Source organism: Phyllobates terribilis, unplaced genomic scaffold (assembly GCF_046119375.1).
Source record: "Phyllobates terribilis strain yellow unplaced genomic scaffold, ASM4611937v1 Scaffold_12__6_contigs__length_324123572, whole genome shotgun sequence".
Taxonomy (NCBI): domain Eukaryota; kingdom Metazoa; phylum Chordata; class Amphibia; order Anura; family Dendrobatidae; genus Phyllobates; species Phyllobates terribilis.
In genome coordinates this window covers 216,297,816-216,320,844 of record NW_027362772.1, presented here as the reverse complement: position 1 = coordinate 216,320,844, position 23,029 = coordinate 216,297,816, and the positions used below count along the sequence as shown (strand labels likewise).

Here is a 23,029-nt window from a genome sequence, read left to right as displayed (position 1 = left end):
AATCTCAATTTGCAGACAGTGTTTTGGGATGTTGCCCCTTCTCAGTGCTAAGCACGAGATCCAATTTGGCTGTATGAGAGGCCTCTTACCGGGGTCTAAGAGATAAGGTTTCTCCTAGTGGAAAGTGATACACTTGACATGCCAGTGTAAGGAGACTTATAGGCCGTGCAATGCTCCTCTGGGAAATTAAATATGCAAATTGACTCTTCAGAGAGGAAAAGGACTTGAACTCTAGTGTGATCTATAGGAAACAGCAATCCTAAAAGTCAATATCGACCCTTTAACGAGCCTTACCACATGACATAGGATAAAAGCCAAACCAGAATCTCTGAAGAATCAATTAACATATTTAATTTCCCAGAAAAGCATTACATGGCCTATAAATCTCTTCACACTGGCATGTCACTCTCCAGAAGGAGAAACTTTACCCCTTAGACTGCAAAATATAAGTATGTCAATGCTTTCTGCTATATTCATTGTGAATTTTACCCTTCGCAATGCACAGAGTGAAATATGCAGCAAATAGGACAAAATCTGCAACATTTTTTTCCTTGCCACATGTGAATGTACCTCAAGTAATTGTATGTTGCAATCACAGGTGCCCAACCTTTGAAGCTTACAAGATAATACTATCAAACACTAAAAGGTAGTATGCGGCAGCAAACGCGTTTCAGACAGGTGTCTAGGCATTTGCAATGACTAAAGACACCTGTCTGAAACGCGTTTGATAGCAAAATATTGGCTCTGGATTTGCGACTTTTTAATTCATTTTCGTAATGAAGAGTGTTTAACGAGGATTCGGATGCTGGATCTCCCTTTTTTCATTCTTCTTGGACAAGTCTCCAAAACTTTGTCTCATAACAATTACCACTTGCAGAATAGGAAATAAATTGCAATTTTAAAAAATCATTTTATTTCTTCTTACAAATGATAAATTATTTGTTCACAAGGTTTTCTTTTCTGGACTTGCGATGATACACGAAAAAAAAAAGGCATCTTCATACAAAAATATCAGAACTATATTAAAATACATTATATAGAATGAAGAAGGCACACGGAGAATCTGCAACATTTAACCCATTAACCCAGGACCAGTATGAATTCATGTAAAAAAAATAGATGACTGGCCCTTCTGATCAATGAAGGGTTAAATAATTCCCAGATGTTCACAGTTCCTTTAATACTGGTTTTCTCCATAATGTCCTAGTGGAGACCTACACTTGGTATAATTGTACTTCTTCTGGGGCTTAAGAAAAAAAAATCATATTTGTGTTAAGGCACATAGTAGAGCTGAGAAGGTCCAGTCTTGTGCAATTAATATGGATACGTCTGTATCTTCTCAACAATAAGAGAAAAGCAAAATGTAAGGTAGATGTGCGGAGATCTACTTCTTAGAAGATCCTAAAACTTCACAGTATCAAAATGTCTTTAAGGCAAATGTACTTGCTGGATCTGAAGAAGTTGTGGTCCTATTTCATTTATGGGCACGCTGGTGTAGATAGAAGTCCTCGCAGCAGACGTGTCTAAGTCTCTTCATCCCACAGGCAAAGCTGCTTCTGGGTCACATAGAAGTGAAAGATGTACCCTTTCTGGCAGCTGCGAATGCCACACTTGTAAGACGTGGTCTTCCCAGATGAATCCCGAGTTTTGCAGTACTTTAGGCTACAGGGGATCCATTCCAGACTTAGACGATATGAGCAGATGCAGGCTTTCCAGTCATGAGAGCAGATCTTGCAGGGGTGAAGAACTGGCAAAGAGGACGACTGAGGAAGGACCTCGAACATGGAGCCATCCACACCTTACAGGGAAAAAAAAGAGGCAGGGAGATTAACACATTTTTAGATTTGCTTAATTCCCCTACACGACATCATGCAGTCTACCTTAGATATAGCGGGGAGATTGAGGAGAACATGCAGTTTTCTATTCTCTAGGCTTCTGTATGGAACAATTACTTGGCTGTCAGGGAGCATATTGGTTTTCTCAAAATTAGGTCTTCAAAAAGCTCATTTCAGGCTAATCTAAGAGAACCTTTACGCATTTTTTTTCATGTTGAACTGAACACAAAAATATAATATAGTGGATGCAAAGTGGAATACATTTTTATTTATTTTCTACATTGTGGAGATATTAGCAGTCAAAGTATTTGGCACCTAATGAGACAAAAAAAATTAAGTCCAAGTGGATGTTAGGCTATGTGCCCACAATGCGGAAATGCTTCGGATTTTTTCCGGAGCGTTTCTGCAGAAAAAACGCATGCGGATTGTACATGCGGATTGTACATGCATTTTTCCTGCCAGGGACAAGCGGATGTGAAGCGTTCTTCACTTGCATTTCCGCATGCGGGTTCACAAGCGCTTTCCAAGCGATTTTAGCATCACTTGGAAAGTGCTCGACAACTTGGTCACACTATATAAATCCATGCAACCGGCATGGATTTATATAGTGTGACCGTAAAAGAATGGTAAAAAATAAAAAAATAAATCTATACTTACCTTCTAATGGCCCCTGGTGTCTTTATTCGCTCCGTCCTGAATTGCCAGCAGCTCGCGGTACACTGAAGGACCTGCCGTCACATGACTAAATGACGTCAGCGCAGGTCCTTCAGTCCACTGCGATCTGCCAGCAAGCAAAGACGAGCGCATCGTGGGCCATCAGAAGGTAAATATCATTTATTTTTTATTTTATTCTTTTTTTTTTTTTACATGTTCTATGGTACCCGGGTCCGGAGGAGAGTCTCCTCTCCTCCAGACCCAGGTACCATCCGCACATTGAAACGCATGTAATCCGCATGTACAGATCCAGTGATGCGGATTACATGCGTTCCAATGCAAGTCAATGGCGGCGAGAACGCAGCGCTTCCGCAAAATAATTGGTAGTGCTGCGTTTTTTTTAAGCAATGATAATCCGCAGCAGAAATTTCCACAGCATGTGCACAGCACATGCGGATTATCATTGGGGAACATGGCAGGCCTTCTACCATGCGTTTAAGCGTTTTGGCTGCTGCGGAAACGCTTAAAAAACGCATCATAGGCACACCGCCTTAGACAGTTTTCATTGGGGGCGTGTCCTGCCCCCTGAATGATGCTGACCAGAGGAAAGAAAAACACGCCCCCACTATAGCTTAGAGCGGATTTCTCAGTGTGTGAGATGTAATGATACAGTTTTGATCTCCTGGTCTAACCTCCTGCATGATTAGAATGTGCTGGGAGTAGAGCACTAACACCTTTAAGATAGGGTAACTGTATGGTTGGAAGTGCAGTGCAGCTGAGCTTAGCGGTGTCATATTACAAACTCTTTTATCAGCTCTATTTCTCTAATAGCACTGTCGGCTCTGCTGAGTGACCCTGAACATACTAAGCTTTTTTCATCTCCCAGGACAGGATCATTGGCACTAAATATATGGTTTATGGCAGAGGCATAATATGATCATGTGCATGGGCTATGGACGCGGCTGTGGAGTCGGGAATCAGAGTCGGTATAAAATGAACCAACTACGAATCCTAAAATGTATAATAAATTGGGTTCAGTAGTACAATGCAGTATGTGCCAACAATGTTTTCATAAGAATTTGGGAAAGTTATGAAATGTCCTATAAATGTCTGTTCTGTTCCTGATCTAAGGATCTTGGCTTTTAGTTGAGATGAATCTGTGCTGCACTATATGTACACGATCAGTAGTGAGGCAGAGTTGTGGATTTGGAGTCAGGGAAAATCGAAGTGCTGGAGGTTTGGCTTACTGACTCCACACCTTGGTTATGGAAGATATATTCAGTCTTGAGGTCATGCGAGAATGGATCCAATCATTTGGACATTATGTAAAATTGAGTTGTGGAATTCATTAAACTACACCTAAGCAAACTCCTCTTGTGTATCCCACAAAAATTAATATTCCCAGAGATTGTTTCTTCCCCACCCTTCTCTCTTGGCCTTTTGTACACTTACACGCCACAAAGAATGAGTCCAGCCAATGAAGACTGTTGTATAGCCAGGTATTCTCCAGCATTGTAGGAGGGAGAATCCAGTGGACCATCTACTTCTTCAGTAAATTCAGACTAAACAAAAACTATCACCTGAAAATTTTTCATTTTGTATATTAAAGGATAAGTAGGCCACTGCTTACCTTTCTTTAGCCAAGCCCTCACGTCTTCCTGCCGCGTATAGACCGCCTCTCTGGCCTCGGAGCAGATGTTGTGGATGTGGGAGCTCAGCTGGATGCCTTTAGTAAAGTTAACAGCTACATCCATCTGCAAATTCTCAAACCCTCTCATGTCTTCCGCCTGACGCACGGTGTGTGGATTTTTCTATGCAAAAGAAATAGGAGTGATGTTACGGTTTCATACTTTAGATCAGGTTTCTGAGTTGCATATAGAGTTCTGTGAAAAACTACCAAGTACACCGTCGTTGAGATCCCATGTAGCTAGACAAAATAAAAAGAAAGTCTGGTCCGTAGATGTAAAGATTAGGTAAATACAACCTCAGATGAACACCAGCCTTTAAATATAAGGCAATTTGTAATTTGTTGACAAAAACTTGGCCAAAATACAGAAGTTAAAAAATTAAGTACACCCTTATTGTTTCCTTAGGAATTAAGAGGGTTAGTAGGAGTCCGATGCTGCTAGTGGAATGCCTTCATTAACTGTTCATCAGCAAGTGTGGCTGTCTCTATAAAAGCAGAAGTTTCAGCAGTTTGCTGGACTGATTGATGCGTGTTAGCGTAATGTCAAGGAGGAAATAGCCTAAGATCACTGCTGATGTATGTTCACATGTCCAGTAGTGACCCGTTCGGACAGATCCAGCAGCAATCAGTTGGCAAAAAAGCTGTGCAGACACAACTTTAGACTATTTTTAAAAAACTGATCTCTGCTGGATCTGGTTTTTTGACATTGAAGTCTAAGGAAAACAGATCCGTTAATTACCTAGCCGTTTTTCTTCTATTTGTAAAGGATCCATTTTTTTTTTTTTTTTTGCTTACTGGATCCGTTCCAAATAGAAGAAAACAGATCTGTTTTCCATAGACTTCAATGTTAAAAATATGGATCCAGCACAGATCAGTTTTTTAAAAACTGACTAAAGTTGTGTCTGCACAACTTTTTTGCCAAAGAATTGCTGCTGGACCCAAACTAAAGGATCAGTACTGGACATGTGAATATAGACTTATAGAAGCACTTGTTACCCATCTATAGTGCTGTTCACCATTATTGGCATCCCTTTATTTTTTTCATAGACCATACGATATCTTGAGAAATAAATGGAAATGTACCAAAGTTATATCCTCAGGATTTTTTAATTAGTGGTTGAAAGTAATACAACAATAAAACACTGCAACATGGAAGTTGAAAAACAATTTCAAAGAAGAAACAGAATAAACTGCATGTGCAGCAATAAAGGCACCCCTAATTAATACTTGCTTGCACACCCTTTGGCATTGCCGACAGCCTCCAAATGTTTCTTGTAGCCATCTATAAGGTTCTTGCACTTCTCAGCTGGAATTTTCTCCCACTCTTCCTTTGCAGTTTGTTCAAGCTCTTCAATGTTTGCAGGGTTCTTTTTCCCAATGGCAGATTTCAGCTCACCCCAAAGATTTTCAATAGGATTGAGGTCAGGACTCATTGCTGGCCATTTCAAAACAGTCCATTTTTTATTTTTCAACCATTCCAATGTACTTTTGGATGTGTGTTTTGGGTCATTATCTTGCTGGAGGACCCATGATCTTCTACTCAAACCAAGTTTTCTTACACTGGGTAGGACATTTCGATCTAAAATCTGTTGATAATTCTCTGATTCCATGCTTCCTTTGTGTATGGTCAAGGTCTCCAGTACCAGACGCAGCAAAGCAACCCCACAGCATTATGGACCTCCACCACGCTTAACTGTTGGTAAGGTGTTCTTTTCCTTATGAGCTTTATTGCTCCGTCTGTAAACAAACTGTTGCTTTGCATTGCCAAAAAACTATTTTTGTTTCATCTGTCCACAGAACATCTTCCCAGAAGTATTGTGGTTTGTCAAGGTACTCTTTAGCAAAGATCAGTCGTTCCTTTTTATGTCTTTTCTTCAGCAAGGGTTTCTACCTTGGCCTTCGCCCATAAAGCTCTGCTTGGTTTAGTGTGCGGCGTATGGTACTTGTTGAAACATGACCCCAGACTTTTCCAGGTTGGCCTTCAGGTCTTTGGATGTTTGATGTGGTGCTTTTTCCACCATTTTCAAAAACCTTCGAAGACTTCTCTTGTCAATTTTCCTCTTTCCCTCAAGTCCAAGGAGGTTCTTGACGGTTCCATGCTGGGCAAACTTCTTAATAACATTGTGCACTGTTGAAACTGGGATACCAATGTCTTTGGAGATTGCCTTATACCCTTACGAAGTCTTGTGCTTGCTAATAATAGCAGTTCTGATGTCCTCCGACAGCTCCTTTGTCTTCGGCATTGTGACAAAGGAACAGGGCCTACCATATGGCTTTTTAAAACACTGAAGTCATCATTCATTGGCTAATTCATGTCACATGGGCACCAATAATCATAGGAGAATCTCTTTTGTGATTTATCACAGGAGAGTAAAAAGGTGTTTCTATACTAAATTAATGTAAAGGGTGCCAATACCAGTGACACAGCAAGCTTTAGGTTTTTCTATTTTTCCCTCTCATTTTTTGTTTTAAATTATTGTTTATATCTTTTGCTCTTTTGTATTTAACACGAGTGCTCTACACAAAAAACTGTTTCACTTGATTCATTTTTTTCAGGAGATATTCCATATTATGTACTTAAATTTCATGGGTGCCAATAACGATGAGCAGGACTGTATCTGGGAAAGATTATAAGGCCATTTCCAAACAATTTGGAGTCCATCATTCCACATAGATTATTCACAAAAGGAAAACATTCAAGACAGCTGACAATCTTCCCAGAAGTGGAAAAATAAGTAGAAAAACAGAAACTGCACTTTTGGTTGGGGTGGTGCACAAGAAGGATTCGAATCAGTCAGCAATGTGCAAAGACTTGGCAATCATTCAAAGTTATAAACAAGGATGCAATTATATTTGTAGAAATATCCAGACAAAAATTAGAGACGTTTCAGTCAAAACTCGACCTTCATCAGTCAGCTGGATGAGAGAAACTGCAAACAGTGCAGGGTGAGGCTACGTTGTGTCCATCCCTATGTAGAAAATCTTACCTGGAGTGTACATCCCAGCAAATTCACCCCAAGGTCAGACCATGCAATGTTTAGAGAAATTGAAAAATAACACAAGAGCTACAGCTCAGACTCTGAAGGCCTCAGTTTGCATGTTCAATGTTCAACTTCATGGACAGAACAATTATAGAAAAAAAAAAAAAAAAAACAAATATGGCATGTTTAGATGGGTTATCAAGAGAAAGCCACTTATTTTTAAAAAGAACATGGCAGCAGGACTAAAGTTTGCAAAGTTGCATGTGAACAAACCACAAGACGTCCGGAAATTTTTTTTCTGGACAGATGAAATCAAAGTGGAAATGTTTGGTCATAATGCCCTGTGCCATGTTTGGTGAAAAAACAAAACCGCACATCAGCATAAACACATCATACCAACTGTCAAGCACGATGGAGGGCGATGATTTGGGATTGCTTTGCTGCCACCGGACTTGGGAACATTACAGTCATTTAGTCAACAATGAATTCCTCTGTATACCCAAGTATTCTAGAGTCACAGATGAGGCCATTTATCCAAAAGTGGGTTATGCAACGGAACAATGAGCACACCAGGAAACCTATATCCGAATTGCTAAGGAATAATCCCTGTGTTTCAATGGCCCAGTGATAGTCCAGATCCTAAACAAATTGAAATGTTGAGGAGAGGGGGAAGGAAGAGGAATGGCCTTGGCACCAAAGATCAGTATAGATGTTTTTATTTTAATGGGGCCAAACATGAGGAATGAGAAGTGGTTGTCCTAGTAGTGGACAACCCCTTTTAACAATAAAAAGGCCGAAATGCAAAAGCCATGTGTGAAAAATTAAGTACACCCCATGAATCAATAGCTTGTAGAACCACTTTATCAGTAATAACTTGATGTAATCAAGTTACAGCCTCTTTAAAATGGAATTTGTCAGTAGGATTAACCCTCCTAAGCCTTCTATATGGCAGGTGAATAAAAGGATACAGATATTGACAATCTGATGTCTTATTGCAGAGAAATCCTTAATATGTAAATTAGCTGTTAAGATCTATAGGCTGGATATAGCTCTCCATGAGAATCTGCCTCCAGAGCTTATTATAAATGAATGGGGGCATTACCAGTTCATGGTGACAGGACTGCAGCAGTGATGTCTCGTCTACAAATAGTGACAACTGCAGCCAATCACTAGCCTCAGTGGTGATGCCAGGGTAGATAATACAATGCTGCTTAAACCAGTGATTAATTGCAGCAGTCACATGTTGTGAACAGGAAGTCCTGGCTGCACCCGTATGAATACAGACCAGTGGGGGGCAACGCAGAGGCAGTAATAAAATTGCAGGGCATACACAGGTCAGTAATGTTTATTTTGTTATTTTAAATGATTTCCAGCTTTGACCCTGATTTTGTCCAACCCTGGACAACGCATTTAAAGGGATTCTCCAATTCCTCCTTTTTTGTGTTACTGCATCTTCTCACAAACCCGATAATCCCCAATAAATCAATCAGATTGATGCAAGATAGATCCGGCGTGGCGTTGCAGCTGTCCTGGTTTTTCAGAATCACACCTGTAGCTTCGGATAGGGTCATGTGGCTCACCAGAAGAGTAGGCCAACTTTATCACTCCATTTTGCACTGCCCCCCACTAAACATCACAATCAGATGGAACAGGAGATGCCAGAAATTCTTCCCTTCACTTAAGAAGGTCTCTGTCAGGAGCACACACTCAATCAGCCATATGGTTTCCTGACATATTCTGCATTCATAGGCAGACATTATTAATCATATAAAAATTCATTACTAACTGCTGTAGAAGTCACAAAAGAAATAAAAAAGTTGTGTATTATCCCTGAGTCTGTCATTACATTACCTGCTCGTTCCGCCCCAGCTCAATTGGCTGGAGCACTTTGTAGGGAAGGGTAAGTAGACTGAGCAATCCGGTCTTCTGACCGCGGCAGGTGGTGCCCTTACATCAGGGATATTATCCTTACCTGTCGCAGCTTGGCCATAGACTCGCTGGGGATGATCTCATTATTCTGCAGTTGCGTAATGAAACAAAGAGCTTGAAATTGGCTTTGTCCTCGTTCCAGTTCGCCTAATATCAGGATACGAAAAATCTTCACCTCCTGAAAAGACAATTAAATGTTTGCTGTGAGTCTTATCTGGTTTTGAAGTGTACTGAGTATCATTTACAATGTATTTTTTATTATGAGATAAACCATTAAGGATAACCTGTTACCCGGTCAAAAGTAGCCAATTTTTGCTCTTTATCTACAGCATGTTAAAGGAAAATAATAAAAAAAATAGCAATAGTAGCAAACAAACTATAAATTGGCAATTAAATTTTGCTTCTAAAAAACGGAGATCCAGCCATCCCAGGACTGATTTGCAGCACGTATCTGACCATTAGACCACGGCCCCACTATCAGTATTTTTTCTCAGGAGTGGGAGCCAAAACCAGGAGTGGGTGATAAATGCAGAATTGGTGACTTGTTTCTATTCTACCTTTTCTCTGATTGTTCCTCACCTGGTTTTATCTCCCACTCCTGAGAAAAAATACTGACCGAATACTGACCAAATACTGATAGTGGGACCGTGGCCTTAAGCGGAGGTTGCATCATTAGCTTCCTTTTTTGTGGAGTTTCTAAATGATGGAAATCTCGTGCAGATGATTTATAGGGGCAGGCCGGTCTTGTATGAAAGCAGCAGAGATCTACTGCAGTAAAATATAGTGTAACATGCTGAATTAGGCTCTGCCGCTGTCCTGGGTCTGATGTATTAGCTACTAGAGCACGGAAACATAAAATCTAACATTAAGCCTATATATGCAATACATACACGTGAATCTGGAAAAGCTGGCAGATAATACCTACGGGACTATCAAAGAGAAAAAATTCTAATGTCCCATTATTTCATTTTTTTGTGCAAAGACAGAAGATGCGTCTTCTCCAGTGCTCCGCTTGCTAGAGGGACGTGCGCATTGCGAACACCTGGTGGCGCCATACAACTGTACGCAAGAAAAGGTCTTAACTCTTCACTGCATTATTTTCTTCACACCATTACAATTTAAAAATACATACATACATATATAAAATTATTATTTTTTTTTTTTTAACTCAGCCCCTTTAAAAATTACATTTCCTCTAATCCTTCCAATTTTCCCATAAAATGATGCCAAATGTGCTCCATTTATTAATCTGATTTCGATGTAACTTTGTTAACATCCTCATTTACTACTAGAAAGGAGAGAATCATTTTGGAGGTGAATTGAATTTTCCTACAATTCCTATTTTCTATATGCAGTACAGTTGTGCTGCGGGGCCCTAGGGCCGCAGGTTGTACATGACCGTGTTATACTCAGCAATATCAGGACACTGCACTCGGGGAAAATAAAATAAATCACAGAGGAGACAAGCAATTTATAATCTCCATCTATGCGTCAAGTGAAAAGCCAGAAATGTGTCATTTTCCCTTAAATATCCGGTTACAGAACTACAGCCCCAGGAGTCCACACATCTGACGCCGCCATGTCCTCAGATCACGCTATTCTCCTCCAAAAGAAATCTGGCAGAAAAAGCTAAAATTCCCTCTCTGACCCCGGTGTAGGAGTAGAGGAACCCAGCCAAGAGGACAGAGCCCACACTCCACTGATGAGACCCCCATTTCCTTACATTAGTGAGACTCATTCCTGACAGCAAAGCAATAAAACGCAGAAGGGGGGGGAAGCAATACACAAACGCACCGTGGGAGGAGGACAGTAAGGAAGCAGAGGAGCGACCGGCAGCACACCGAGGAGGAGAAGCCACGCCAGCTTTATAGACAAAGTTCACGCTGAGTCACAAGACTGTAGGGGAGAGTTCCTGCCACATCAGAAACAGTGAAAACCAGTGCAAAGTATCCACATACCATACCACAAAGAGAGGCTGAAGACACAAGAAAGGAAAAAACCCCGGGGAATGTCAGCGGATAATGAAGGAAAATCTCAGTCATTTTCTCCAGCTCCTCCAAAGTCAAACAATGCTCCTATCTGCCGAAATCAAGTTTAGCATAGAGATGGGCTTTAGTTATGGGCAGGAATCTTGCCTATCAACACCCGGCTCGGGGATCTGATAATATTCCAGTGGGCTACTCTGAATATCCATAAACTGCACAGACCGGTACAGTAACTCACGTTTCGGATCAGTTAGGATGCTTAATAGTAGCATTTGCTGTAATCAGGGATCCTTAATGATCCGAAAAGCGTCAGTAACTGCACCGGTCTGTGTCATCAATATTCAATGGCATTCTATCGGATCGGCGATGCTGGGCGTTCATTTCCTGTTGCTGCACATTGCCAATGTGGTCGGAGCAGCTGGTGGTGAGTGAGACGGACTTTCTTCCTGCTTTGTCCATCAACAATATAACTAATAGAGAAAGCTCATTTAGAGCTCCTTTTACACAGACTGATGCCAACGGTATAAGGCAAGCGATCGTTATGCCCAAGACATCAAATGATCCATAGGATAGGAGATAACTTGCTGATCGCCGAGGGTCCAACAGCTGGACTATCGAAAGATTGGGGACCTGCCCGCCCTGAATGCAGTAGAGGTGCACATTATCGGCCTTCGCTAGTCATTGTTAAAGAGCTGCCAAAAAACCGCGAAGTATAGCATTTGGCTTCTCGGACAATGAATGGAGAGAAGATCGAGCATGTGCAACTTTGCTACATTCCAGAGAGGGCTGCAGAACATCTTTTTTTGGGTTTCAGAGCCATAATATCAGGATCGCTGGGAGTACCAGCAGTCAGGCCCCCAGCAATCAGCAATTTATCCATTGAATAGAGGAGAACTAGATTTTTTTGAAACACGTTTGTTACTTGTATAGTTTGTAGATTGTCATCAGCACATCCTCCTGATGCTGCCGAAAACACGGATTTTGTAGGTTGTGTAAAAGTTTATGTTTTGCTCATTCACCGACTGATCGCTGCCATGTTGACATCTTTCCTTCACTCCCCACATCCGGTCATTCGCCCGCTCAGGTCATCTACACCTCAAAAACATCTCTACAATTCAACCTTTTCTTACCTTCGACTCTGCAAAAAAACTCTTACTGTCGCTCTTATTCATTCTTGTCTGGATTATTGCAACTCTCTACTGATCAGTCTCCCTCTTACTCAATGTGTCCTGAATGCAGCAGCCAGGATCATATTCCTCGCCAACCGCTACACCAATGCCTCTTCCCTGTGCCAGTCGTTGCACTGGTTGCCCATCCCTCATCACGCTCACTCACGAAGCGCTCCATGGTTCTGCACCACCCTACATCCTCTCCCTCATCTCCGTCTTCCACTCTACACGTGGCCCTCCGTTCTGCTAATGACCTAAGATTAACATCCTCAATAATCCAAACCTCACATTCCCGTCTTCAAACTTCTCGCGTGCTGCACCAATTCTTTGGAATGCACTACCCAGGACACTTTGAGAAATCCCCAATACCCACAGTTTTAAGCGTGCCCTAAAAACTAATTTCTTTAATAATTGGGAACAAGTGGTTCATAGGCACGTTAGATGTAGAGATGAGCATTGCCATTATACATCTGTCTCTATGAATATACATATATTTTGTACATATCTAGTTCTAGTTTAAGAAGAATTGCTATTATATCTACAATATCCAGCTTTGGTTCTGAAGAGAAGCTGAAATTGCAGCTTCCATGTTATTCTCTGATGACTCCCACATATAAAGGAAATGAATAGGATACTTTTAGAACTGAAGTGTATAACACTCGGGATTGTAGGAGTTACTGTGAGGTTTTAGCAGCTTTGAAATAGATATTTTCTTGACCACAGAAGAAAGCAACCTACAAGTTAAGAGCCTTATACACGAGTGATGACTGCCCAGTGTGAACCTGCCATCAAATGATGAAACGCGCTTGTCATCTATTTCACGTGGTAATAAAAATTCTTGATTGTCGGCAGCACATGTCCTTGTGTAAATAGGGCAGGTGTTGCTGACATAAATATCAAACGTATGACAGGAGTTAGATTGGCCTGAGCGATTATGGTTACATGAAAAACAAAAAACACAACAAGCACCAATCCACGTCCTACGGTGCTCATTAGGTCGTTGATCTGTCTGGGTAAGCACACTACTTGGCCCCAGTGGTAATTTTCTAGGTGCCTTGCTACCAGTGTTCTGCCAGGATATGTTTATACACGCAGATTTCTGACCAAACTGACTGATCTTAAGGCCCAATTTACAACAGTTATCAGCCAAACTGGACAATTTGTGACGACCAATTGCTGTGTCTGGAGGCCTCATGACACTCCCCCGACAGGCGATTTCAGGTGGGAGAAGAATCAGGTACATGGAATTTTATCTCCTGATCATTTTGTTTTCAGTGGAGGAGTTAAAGGGTTATTCTCCTCATCACAAATGGCTATAGGGTAGTTGTACAGTGTATGTAAATAAAGCACTTTGACAATTTACTGCTTGTTAATTTTCAGCTGTTCTTACGATATTAACGCTTTTCTTTTTTGTTTAAAGCTAGTTGTTTAGGAGACCGACCACCGCTTCTGTCAATCTTGCAAGCACTGTGCTGAAGCTGGCCAGGATTAGGAGGCAACAGCATCCTCCAGCAGTGCTTACAAGTTCAATAGAAAAGTGTACATGTTCTGCTGTCTAGCAGGAGTGGTCGGTCTCCAAGGCAATGAGCTGTAAACAAAAGAAAATAGTTAATATCTCAAGAAGGGCTGAAAATTTTAATAAGCAGTAAATTGTAAAATTGCTTGGATATAGAAGACCTATCCAACAATACCCATTTATAAAAGAAGGTAATAACCCTTTAAGCCACTGCCAGGGATGTCTAGCAGCTGCCTTCTCCACTCTGACTATGGATAAGGTCAGAAAATGAAGTTTAAGGCACACGGTAACGATATTCTCTGTATTATTGTGTCGGCTCATCAAGTGTGAATGTACACATAACATACAAATGACATTCAACTACAGGCAAAGGCAAGAAACATAAAAGAGGCAGAATAAAGAGTAAACATGTAGAGATCTGTATCTTTACTGCAAGTACAATGTCTCGTCAGACATTCTGAATATGCTATGTGAGTCAATGTTCCAGAGGTGCGTGCTCCATCCATTTATATAGTTGTGGAGTAACACCTGGAATTACATGGCAGGTTTACACTTCCCAGCAAGTACAATGTAAAAAAAGTAACGTTTTCTTCAAAGAGCGTAGCAAGATGTTCAAAATAGTGCGGCTAACACCCCGGATCTGCCGCATGTTAAACCTTTACAAAAAAATAAAATAATAATAATCCTCTTTACACAATGCAGAACTATGTGATGTGTGACCACTTTCTATATAAATACCAAGATAAGCTGCTACAAGACATATATGACTGGGAATACAAAGCAAGATGGGTGATCAATCTATTTGGGAATTTCTTTCAAAGCAGAATAACAAATGCTGCAAATAGTACAAGTCAGAAAGAAAAGTGACAGCTAATCTGTCTATTTAACACTGTAATGCTCACAGTTATAAAGAACTTGACTCGTCATAGAATTAAAACTCGCCCAAATGACCCACCATGTTCCTGCCCCTCGTAATCCTGTTTCTGGCTGCAGCAGGAGCCTCCCCCCTCTGCCTTGGAAGCAGTTGGACACAAAAGGTTATTAAAGGAACAAAGTTAATTTTAAAGTTGATTTTAATCAACAGATCTTGGAATAATAAGTTCCACAATTGAATGTATTTAAATAAAATGTTCCTGTGCTGAGATAATCTTATAAATGTTCCCCTGCTGTGTACTGTGTAATGACTGTGTCTGACTGTGCAGGAACATGGTCTCATCATACCACACCAGACATTACAGCACAGGATAGCTGCTGATTCTTTATGAGAAAGAATTTCCCTACCTGCTTTTAAAAAATGTTTTACCTTAAAGAAAAATTTGTTTGCGATCTCATACTGTAATGCCTGTATACTTGCTTTCTCCACCCCCTGCCCAGGAGATCATACCCCATCTCCTGGGCAGGGGAGGACGCAAAAGAGTATACAGACATTACAGTATGAGATCGCAGCTGATTCTTTATTTGAAGTAAAACATTGTTTAAAGACAGGCAGTGAAATGCTTTATCTCACAGAAAGAATCAGCTGTGATCCCCTGCTGTCCTGTCTGTATACTCTTTTGCTTCCCTCCTGCCCAGGAGCTGTGGTATGATCAGACCATGTCCCTGTACGGTCAGACACAGCCATTACACAGTACACAGCAGGGGAACATTTATAAGATTATCTCAGCACAGGAACATTTTATTTAAACACATCCAATTGTGGAAGATATTATTATTTCAAGATCTATTGATTAAAATAATCTTTTGTTTGTGGGAAAACCCATTTACTCCTGCCCCCCCATGGCTAGACGCTGTCCCTCAGACCAAAATGGAACACATCAACATTAATCTCGTCAGGATGAATACAAGACAGATTGGGGAACATGCAGTAATGAAATGTTCACGGACTATATAGAGGATTGTATGAAAGCAATGGGTTCTCTGTATGCCCACTGCAAACGACATCATCCAGCAATGGTGCTGCGCCTGGTCAGACTGCCGCACAGCGCTAGATCTCAGTCTGACGGATGCTACGATGCCCGTTCAGACGGCTGGGTATTGATCCTCTCAGGTGTTGCTGCTTGAACTCTGGCTTTCCCGGTCAGGTGTGACAGATCATTATTCAGCACGGTGGCTCAGTGGTTAGCACTGCAGCCTTGCAGCACTGGGGTCCTGGGTTCAAATCCCACCAAGGACAACATCTGCAAGGAGTTACTATGTTCTCCCCGTGTTTGCGTGGGTTTCCCCCGGGTTCTCCGGTTTCCTCTCACACTCCAAAGACATACCGATAGGGATTGTACATTGTGAGCCCCAATGGGGACAGCGATGATCATGTCTGTAAAGCGCTGTGGAATTAATGGCGCTATATAAGGGAGTAAAAAAAAAAAATAAATTACTGAGAGAATAGAAAAACTTGTAGCCTTTGTTTAGTTAATGATGATGAATGGTTCCATTACAAATGGTTAGATACAATAGTATCACTGTGCTGGCCAATCAAGCACAGTGATACTGTTGTTTTTAAACCAGGTATTGGTACTTTTGGCAGTGTGGACAGGTGCCAAGACCTGCTGGAGAATGACATTTCCATCTCCAAAAAGCTTGTCGGCAGAGGGAAGCATGAAGTGCTCTAAAATTTCCTGGTAAACGGCTGCGCTGACTTTGGTCTTGATAAAACACAGTGGACCTACACCAGCAGATGACATGGCTCCCCAAACCATCACTGATTGTGAAGACTTCACACTAGACCTCAAGCAGCTTGGATTGTGTGCCTCTCCACTCTTCCTCCAGACTCTGGGACCTTGATTTCCAAATGAAATGCACAATTTACTTTCATCTGAAAACAACACCTTGGACCACTGAGTAACAGTCCAGGTCTTTTCCTCCTTGGCCCAGGTAAGACGCTTCTTCTATTGGTCATGAGTGGCTTGACACAAGGAATGTGACACTTGTAGCCCATGTCCTGGATACGTCTGTGTGTGGTGGCTCTTGAAGCAATGACTCCAGCAGCAGTCCACTCCTTGTGAATCTCCCCCAAATTTTTGAATGGCTTTTTCTTAACAATCATTTCAAGGCTGTGGTTATCCCGGTTGCTTGTGCACCTATTTTTTCTAACACTTTTTCCTTCCACTCAATTTTCCATTAATATGCTTGGATACAGCACTCTGAACAGCCAGCTTCTTTAGCAATGACCTTTTGTAACTTACCCTCCTTGTGGAGTGTGTCAATGACTGCCTTCTGGACATCTGTCAAGTCAGCAGTCTTCCCCATGATTGTGGAGCCTACTGAAACAGACTAAAGGGACCTTTTTAAAAGCTTAGGAAGCCTTTGCAGGTGTTTTTTGTTAATTATTCTAACTTACTGAGATAATGAATTTTGTGTCTTCATTGGCTGTAAGCCATAGTCATCAACATTAACAGAAAAAAACACTTGCAATAGATCACTCTGTAATGACACTATATAATATGAGTTTCACTTTTTGTATTGAAGAACTAAAATAAATTAACTCTAATTTAGTGAGAAGCACCTGTATATAGTGCTGATCAGCTCCACACAGGACCCGGTGTTCTCACACATCGCTGACAAGTATGCCTGGGATTTATCCTTAGAATGTCCAGTCTCCAGCTATATCATTTGCTGTTGACCTCTTACTTTTCTACTTGTTTCATTGATAAATGTATTACAATTCAAGCATAGAAATATAAAGAAATCATGCTGGTGTCTCAGATCTGCCATCTCCCCCTGATCCTCCAGCATGCTGTAAGACAACTGGCTGCAGAAGAAGCCTCCCCCGTGACCAAGGGAACCAGTCAGGCGATTCATGCTGCCCAAACTGTAGGCAGCACAAATCACAGCCTAGCTGTATGATCACAGCCAGGTATATAATTATTCTCAGAAATGTTCTGGAGTTTCAGAGAAAATATACTTTACAGATCCAGCCAAGGGCTGTAAACGGAGAGCAGACTAATCCGGCTCTGCCCTTGGCAGGCTCTTCACAGCACCACAGCAGGTGATTAACTGACAGGTCTCTGCCTATGTCCACACCAGGGAGACCTGTCACTTACCTGCAGTGGTGCTGGGAAGAGTCATCCGGGGGCAGCACAGGACTATTCTGGTTTCCCGCTATGGCTCCAGGCCAGATGTTGGAAGTGTAATTTCTCTTAAACGCCAGAACGTTTCAGAGTAATATACTTGGCTGCAGTTTTGCAATCTGGATGGGATTCATGCAGCCCACGGTTTGAGCCCCCTTTAAACCTTTGCCCCTTGTTTAGGTTTAACCCCTCAGCAGTTCCCCAGACCAATTAACCCGTGTTGTTTTCAGCATTTACACAAGACTGAATTGAGAACAAGCAGGAAATTCTGAAGACTGGCACAGTGGGCAATTTTACATTGGGTTTTCTTTTATTAGAGGGGTCTGTCAGCCCAAAATGACTGTTGAAACCAAGCACCAGTGCCCACTTGGCAGGACACACCATTCCGTGCACCATCCCACTTACTGGTCTTCCATCTTTCTTCATTGACTGCTCAGGTTTTACAGGAGCCAAAGAAGTGCAGAGATGGATGGAAAACAAGTAAATGTGGAGGAGTCATAAAATTGTTCGTCCAGACCAAAGGTGCATAGAGCGCCTGGGCTTGGTTTGAGCAGTCATTTTGGGCTGACAGACTATATTAAATTACTTGGTTCAGAGTTTGCTTAAATCACATTGGATTTGTCTATTCTCTCCTCCATAAGGGACACACCACGAAGATCTAATCAAGTGACTAACCGTTTCCTCTGAATCGTACAATGGACAAGACTTCTGGGAAAGAGATCAGGGAGAAAAACACCGACATAAGAAGAACAGTATGAGCTGGAATACCACGTACATCAGATCTTATCTGCAGACTACAGGCCCGGTGTCTCCATATGGAAAAGTATGGAAACTGTAGAGTATGATAGGAAGCAGGGCATAAATCATCCTCCCTTTATGAAGGCGCCACAATAGCATCTAACAAACCCGATATTTTGCCATTTCACCAAGATCTGAACCCAGATGATTTCATATTTTCCATAGTTCTCCCAAGATCTTTAGGGACATCTTTTCCAAACATGGTGATGAAGCTTTCCTAATGCTCCACAATGCTGGAATATTGCCCAGATAATGTATCCTCATGTCAAAAAGCCTTCTCTGATCAAACGGAAACTTGGTCAAAACAGCAAACTCGCCGCTGATATTACCAAGACGCAAAATACTTTACTGATAGCTAAAGCAGAAAGTTTCTGGTCCAGGGACAAAATTATTCATACATTGGAAAAGCATCTAAAACTTAAAAGGGGTATTCTCATCTCCAAGATCCTATCCCAATATGTGTAGTAATAATAATAATACTAATAATAATAAATAATAATAGCAAATACCTCCTATTAGAAATGTAGTCTAGTTCTCCTGATTAGGTATGTCACTTTATCCATGTGCAGGGCATTGCAGTAACTTAGGTGTCTGGTTACTACTACTCATATAGTGACAGTTGTTAGTGGTCATAACACTACTACAATGCCCTGCACATGGGGTAAGCGACGTAGCGAATCAGAACTACACTACATTTCAGCATTTGTTAATATTATTATACCTGCTACATATCGGGATAGAATCTTGGAGATGGGAATACCCCTTTAATGTTCATTTCTTCATACAAAGTCCCTCATATCAGGGGAAAATCTGTACATTTACCAAAGGCCAGCTTTGAGCTACAATGTCCGACAGCTGTAAGGAATAACCAATTGCCAAATCAATGAACTACGGAAGCTGCCTTCTCTACAGCCATTTTTTTTTTTTTTCCGATGGGTTTGGGTACCTAATATTTAAAGAGGGACCATTTACAGGATGTTTTAAATTAAAATGGAGTTACTCCTCCAAATTAATTGCCGCTGTTACATGGATTCTCAAACAGTTTTTCATTTTCTTTTATGCCCCTCTTTTCCAAAGTTATGCCCACCACTGAAAATGTTCCCCTTCAGCCAACTGGGCGTATACCCCAGAACTTTTCATGGAGGTTTGTTTTTTCACCCCTGATGCTGGCCAATCAAAACACGGCCGTGCCCACAGGGAAGTTCTGTGCTGTACACCCAGTGCACTCAATTTGACTAAAAAATAAATCCAGTGAAAGGTATTATTTAAAGGGGGCAACTCCAGGTGCCTAGGTCATCAGTGGAATCAACAGTGATGGTATGACTGCACAGTTATAAATTAAAGGGTTATGCTCCAGTTTAATCTCTTGGATTGTACCATTCCTCTGTCTCCCGGCTTATTGTTTGCCAGAAGCGTTGCACTCCAAAAGATTGAGAGTTCGGACCAGTGGCATGGTTGTGCTTGTAGCCCGAGCTGTTCATTGCCGCTGCATGGGAGGAGCACATGGACACTCAAGCAGCCGGGTTGTGTGCTCAAGCCGCTTTAGATGAGCGCTTATAGAGCAAACCTGTAAGCATGGCACATGCTCAGCCACACTGACAGACTGCAGCGGTCACTGGTAACCTACAGCAAGCATTAAACAAGAACATTAAGAAAAAAAAAATCCCTCTGTTCTTCTATCTTTAGACCAGAGAGGACTTTTAATAAGATTAATATTGCAGTGTTGGCCCTTTGCGATGTCAACCATTTCCGATTTTGCGATGACCCCTTAAATGGTTATCAATAACTGTTCAGACGATGCCCTATATAAAATAAGCCTCATCAGGCACAGGTCAGCATTTATAAATTGGGAACCAATTTCATTACACCGCCGACCTGAGAAGTTAGGAAAACATGAATAAAATTTGGAATCTAAGTATGTAACAACCCAAAATTCATCGTCAACTCCTTGGCTACGCGGAATAGTGTGAGTGACAGGTTCTAAGTCGCCGCTATGTGTAATGTACAGAGACGAGTCCTCTAGGACAGCTCGCTGCTCACACTTCAATAACCTCCATCACCGCGGAGAATGCCGATAAAGAAAAACAAAATCCTCCAGCGCTCGCTGCTACATAATGGTCGGCGCTTTGATCACTCCGCATTCTAACTTCTTACAAAAACACCACCGTCCCACCCTGCCCTGCGCAGCGCTCCCTCCAGAGATGTTTTCCTTACTCGTCTGTGGGACGACGTAGCCTGAAGGCAGGAATTGCTTCTCAAAACATAACTGCATTGTAGCTGGAAGGTTCCCAGGACTCATCTTCCCAGACAATCTAGGAGTGCTGCAATGGACAATTGCTGACCTTGGCCATCAGATCCCTCCTGGAAGGCAGAACAACCAGAAAGATACATTTATATTTGTTTAAAGTGGATCTGTCACCAAATTTCACATTACCAACTGCATACATTATTAAATTCATCTCACACCGGTTGAGCCTGGTGTGTTTATTATGAAAATCCATGTCAGCATGGCTGTAAAAATGCTCCTATTACAATCAGGGTTAATCAGTTCAGTTATAGAATACTAGATGGTGGCGCGATTCTAACGCATCGGGTATTCTAGAATATGTATGCAGCTGACCGGGCGCAATCAGCAGAGCGTTGTTTAAATTTGGCGCCAGTTTAAATTTTGTGGTAAAATCGCTGATCGGCCGCTGCCCGCGACCAATCAGCGATTTTACCACAAAATTTAAACAGCGGCCGCGACCAATCAGCGAGATTGGCGCCAAATTTAAACAACGCTCTGCTGATTGCGCCCGGTCAGCTGCATACATATTCTAGAATACCCAATGCGTTAGAATTTTATATAGGGCATCGTCTGAACAGAGAGTTATTGATAACCATTTAAGGGGTCATTGCAAAATCAGAAATGGTTGACATCGCAAAGGGCCAACACTGCAATATTAATCTTATTAAAAGTCCTCTCTGGTCTCAAGAACAGAAGAACAGAGGGATTTTTTTTTTCTTAATGTTCTTGTTTAACGCTTGCTGTAGGTTACCAGTGACCGCTGCAGTCTGTCAGTGTGGCTGAGCATGTGCCATGCTTACAGGTTTGCTCTATAAGCGCTCATCTAAAGCGGCTTGAGCACACAACCCGGCTGCTTGAGTGTCCATGTGCGCCTCCCATGCAGCGGCAATGAACAGCTCGGGCTACAAGCACAACCATGCCACTGGTCCGAACTCTCAATCTTTTGGAACGCTTCCGGCAAACAATAAGCCGGGAGACAGAGGAATGGTACAATCCAAGAGATTAAACTGGAGCATAACCCTTTAATTTATAACTGTGCAGTCATACCATCACTGTTGATTCCACTGATGACCTAGGCACCTGGAGTTGCCCCCTTTAAATAATACCTTTCACTGGATTTATTTTTTAGTCAAATTGAGTGCACTGGGTGTACAGCACAGAACTTCCCTGTGGGCACGGCCGTGTTTTGATTGGCCAGCATCAGGGGTGAAAAAACAAACCTCCATGAAAAGTTCTGGGGTATACGCCCAGTTGGCTGAAGGGGAACATTTTCAGTGGTGGGCATAACTTTGGAAAAGAGGGGCATAAAAGAAAATGAAAAACTGTTTGAGAATCCATGTAACAGCGGCAATTAATTTGGAGGAGTAACTCCATTTTAATTTAAAACATCCTGTAAATGGTCCCTCTTTAAATATTAGGTACCCAAACCCATCGAAAAAAAAAAAAAAATGGCTGTAGAGAAGGCAGCTTCCGTAGTTCATTGATTTGGCAATTGGTTATTCCTTACAGCTGTCGGACATTGTAGCTCAAAGCTGGCCTTTGGTAAATGTACAGATTTTCCCCTGATATGAGGGACTTTGTATGAAGAAATGAACATTAAAGGGGTATTCCCATCTCCAAGATTCTATCCCGATATGTAGCAGGTATAATAATATTAACAAATGCTGAAATGTAGTGTAGTTCTGATTCGCTACGTCGCTTACCCCATGTGCAGGGCATTGTAGTAGTGTTATGACCACTAACAACTGTCACTATATGAGTAGTAGTAACCAGACACCTAAGTTACTGCAATGCCCTGCACATGGATAAAGTGACATACCTAATCAGGAGAACTAGACTACATTTCTAATAGGAGGTATTTGCTATTATTATTTATTATTATTAGTATTATTATTATTACTACACATATTGGGATAGGATCTTGGAGATGAGAATACCCCTTTTAAGTTTTAGATGCTTTTCCAATGTATGAATAATTTTGTCCCTGGACCAGAAACTTTCTGCTTTAGCTATCAGTAAAGTATTTTGCGTCTTGGTAATATCAGCGGCGAGTTTGCTGTTTTGACCAAGTTTCCGTTTGATCAGAGAAGGCTTTTTGACATGAGGATACATTATCTGGGCAAT

General features: G+C 41.6%; 1 protein-coding gene across 1 annotated transcript in view; it reads right to left on the bottom strand.

The window, feature by feature from the left end:
- Positions 1-886: 886 nt before the first annotated feature.
- The window catches only part of OAF (out at first homolog), a 36,621-nt gene continuing 14,478 nt past the window's right edge, over positions 887-23,029 (bottom strand). The window contains exons 3-5 of the mRNA XM_073656645.1: positions 9,130-9,264; positions 4,120-4,300; positions 887-1,798 (exon numbers count right to left, since the gene is read on the bottom strand). Coding sequence (XP_073512746.1) covers positions 1,524-1,798; positions 4,120-4,300; positions 9,130-9,264 — 591 coding nt within the window. The 3' untranslated portion in view covers positions 887-1,523. The remainder of the gene's footprint in view (positions 1,799-4,119; positions 4,301-9,129; positions 9,265-23,029) is intronic.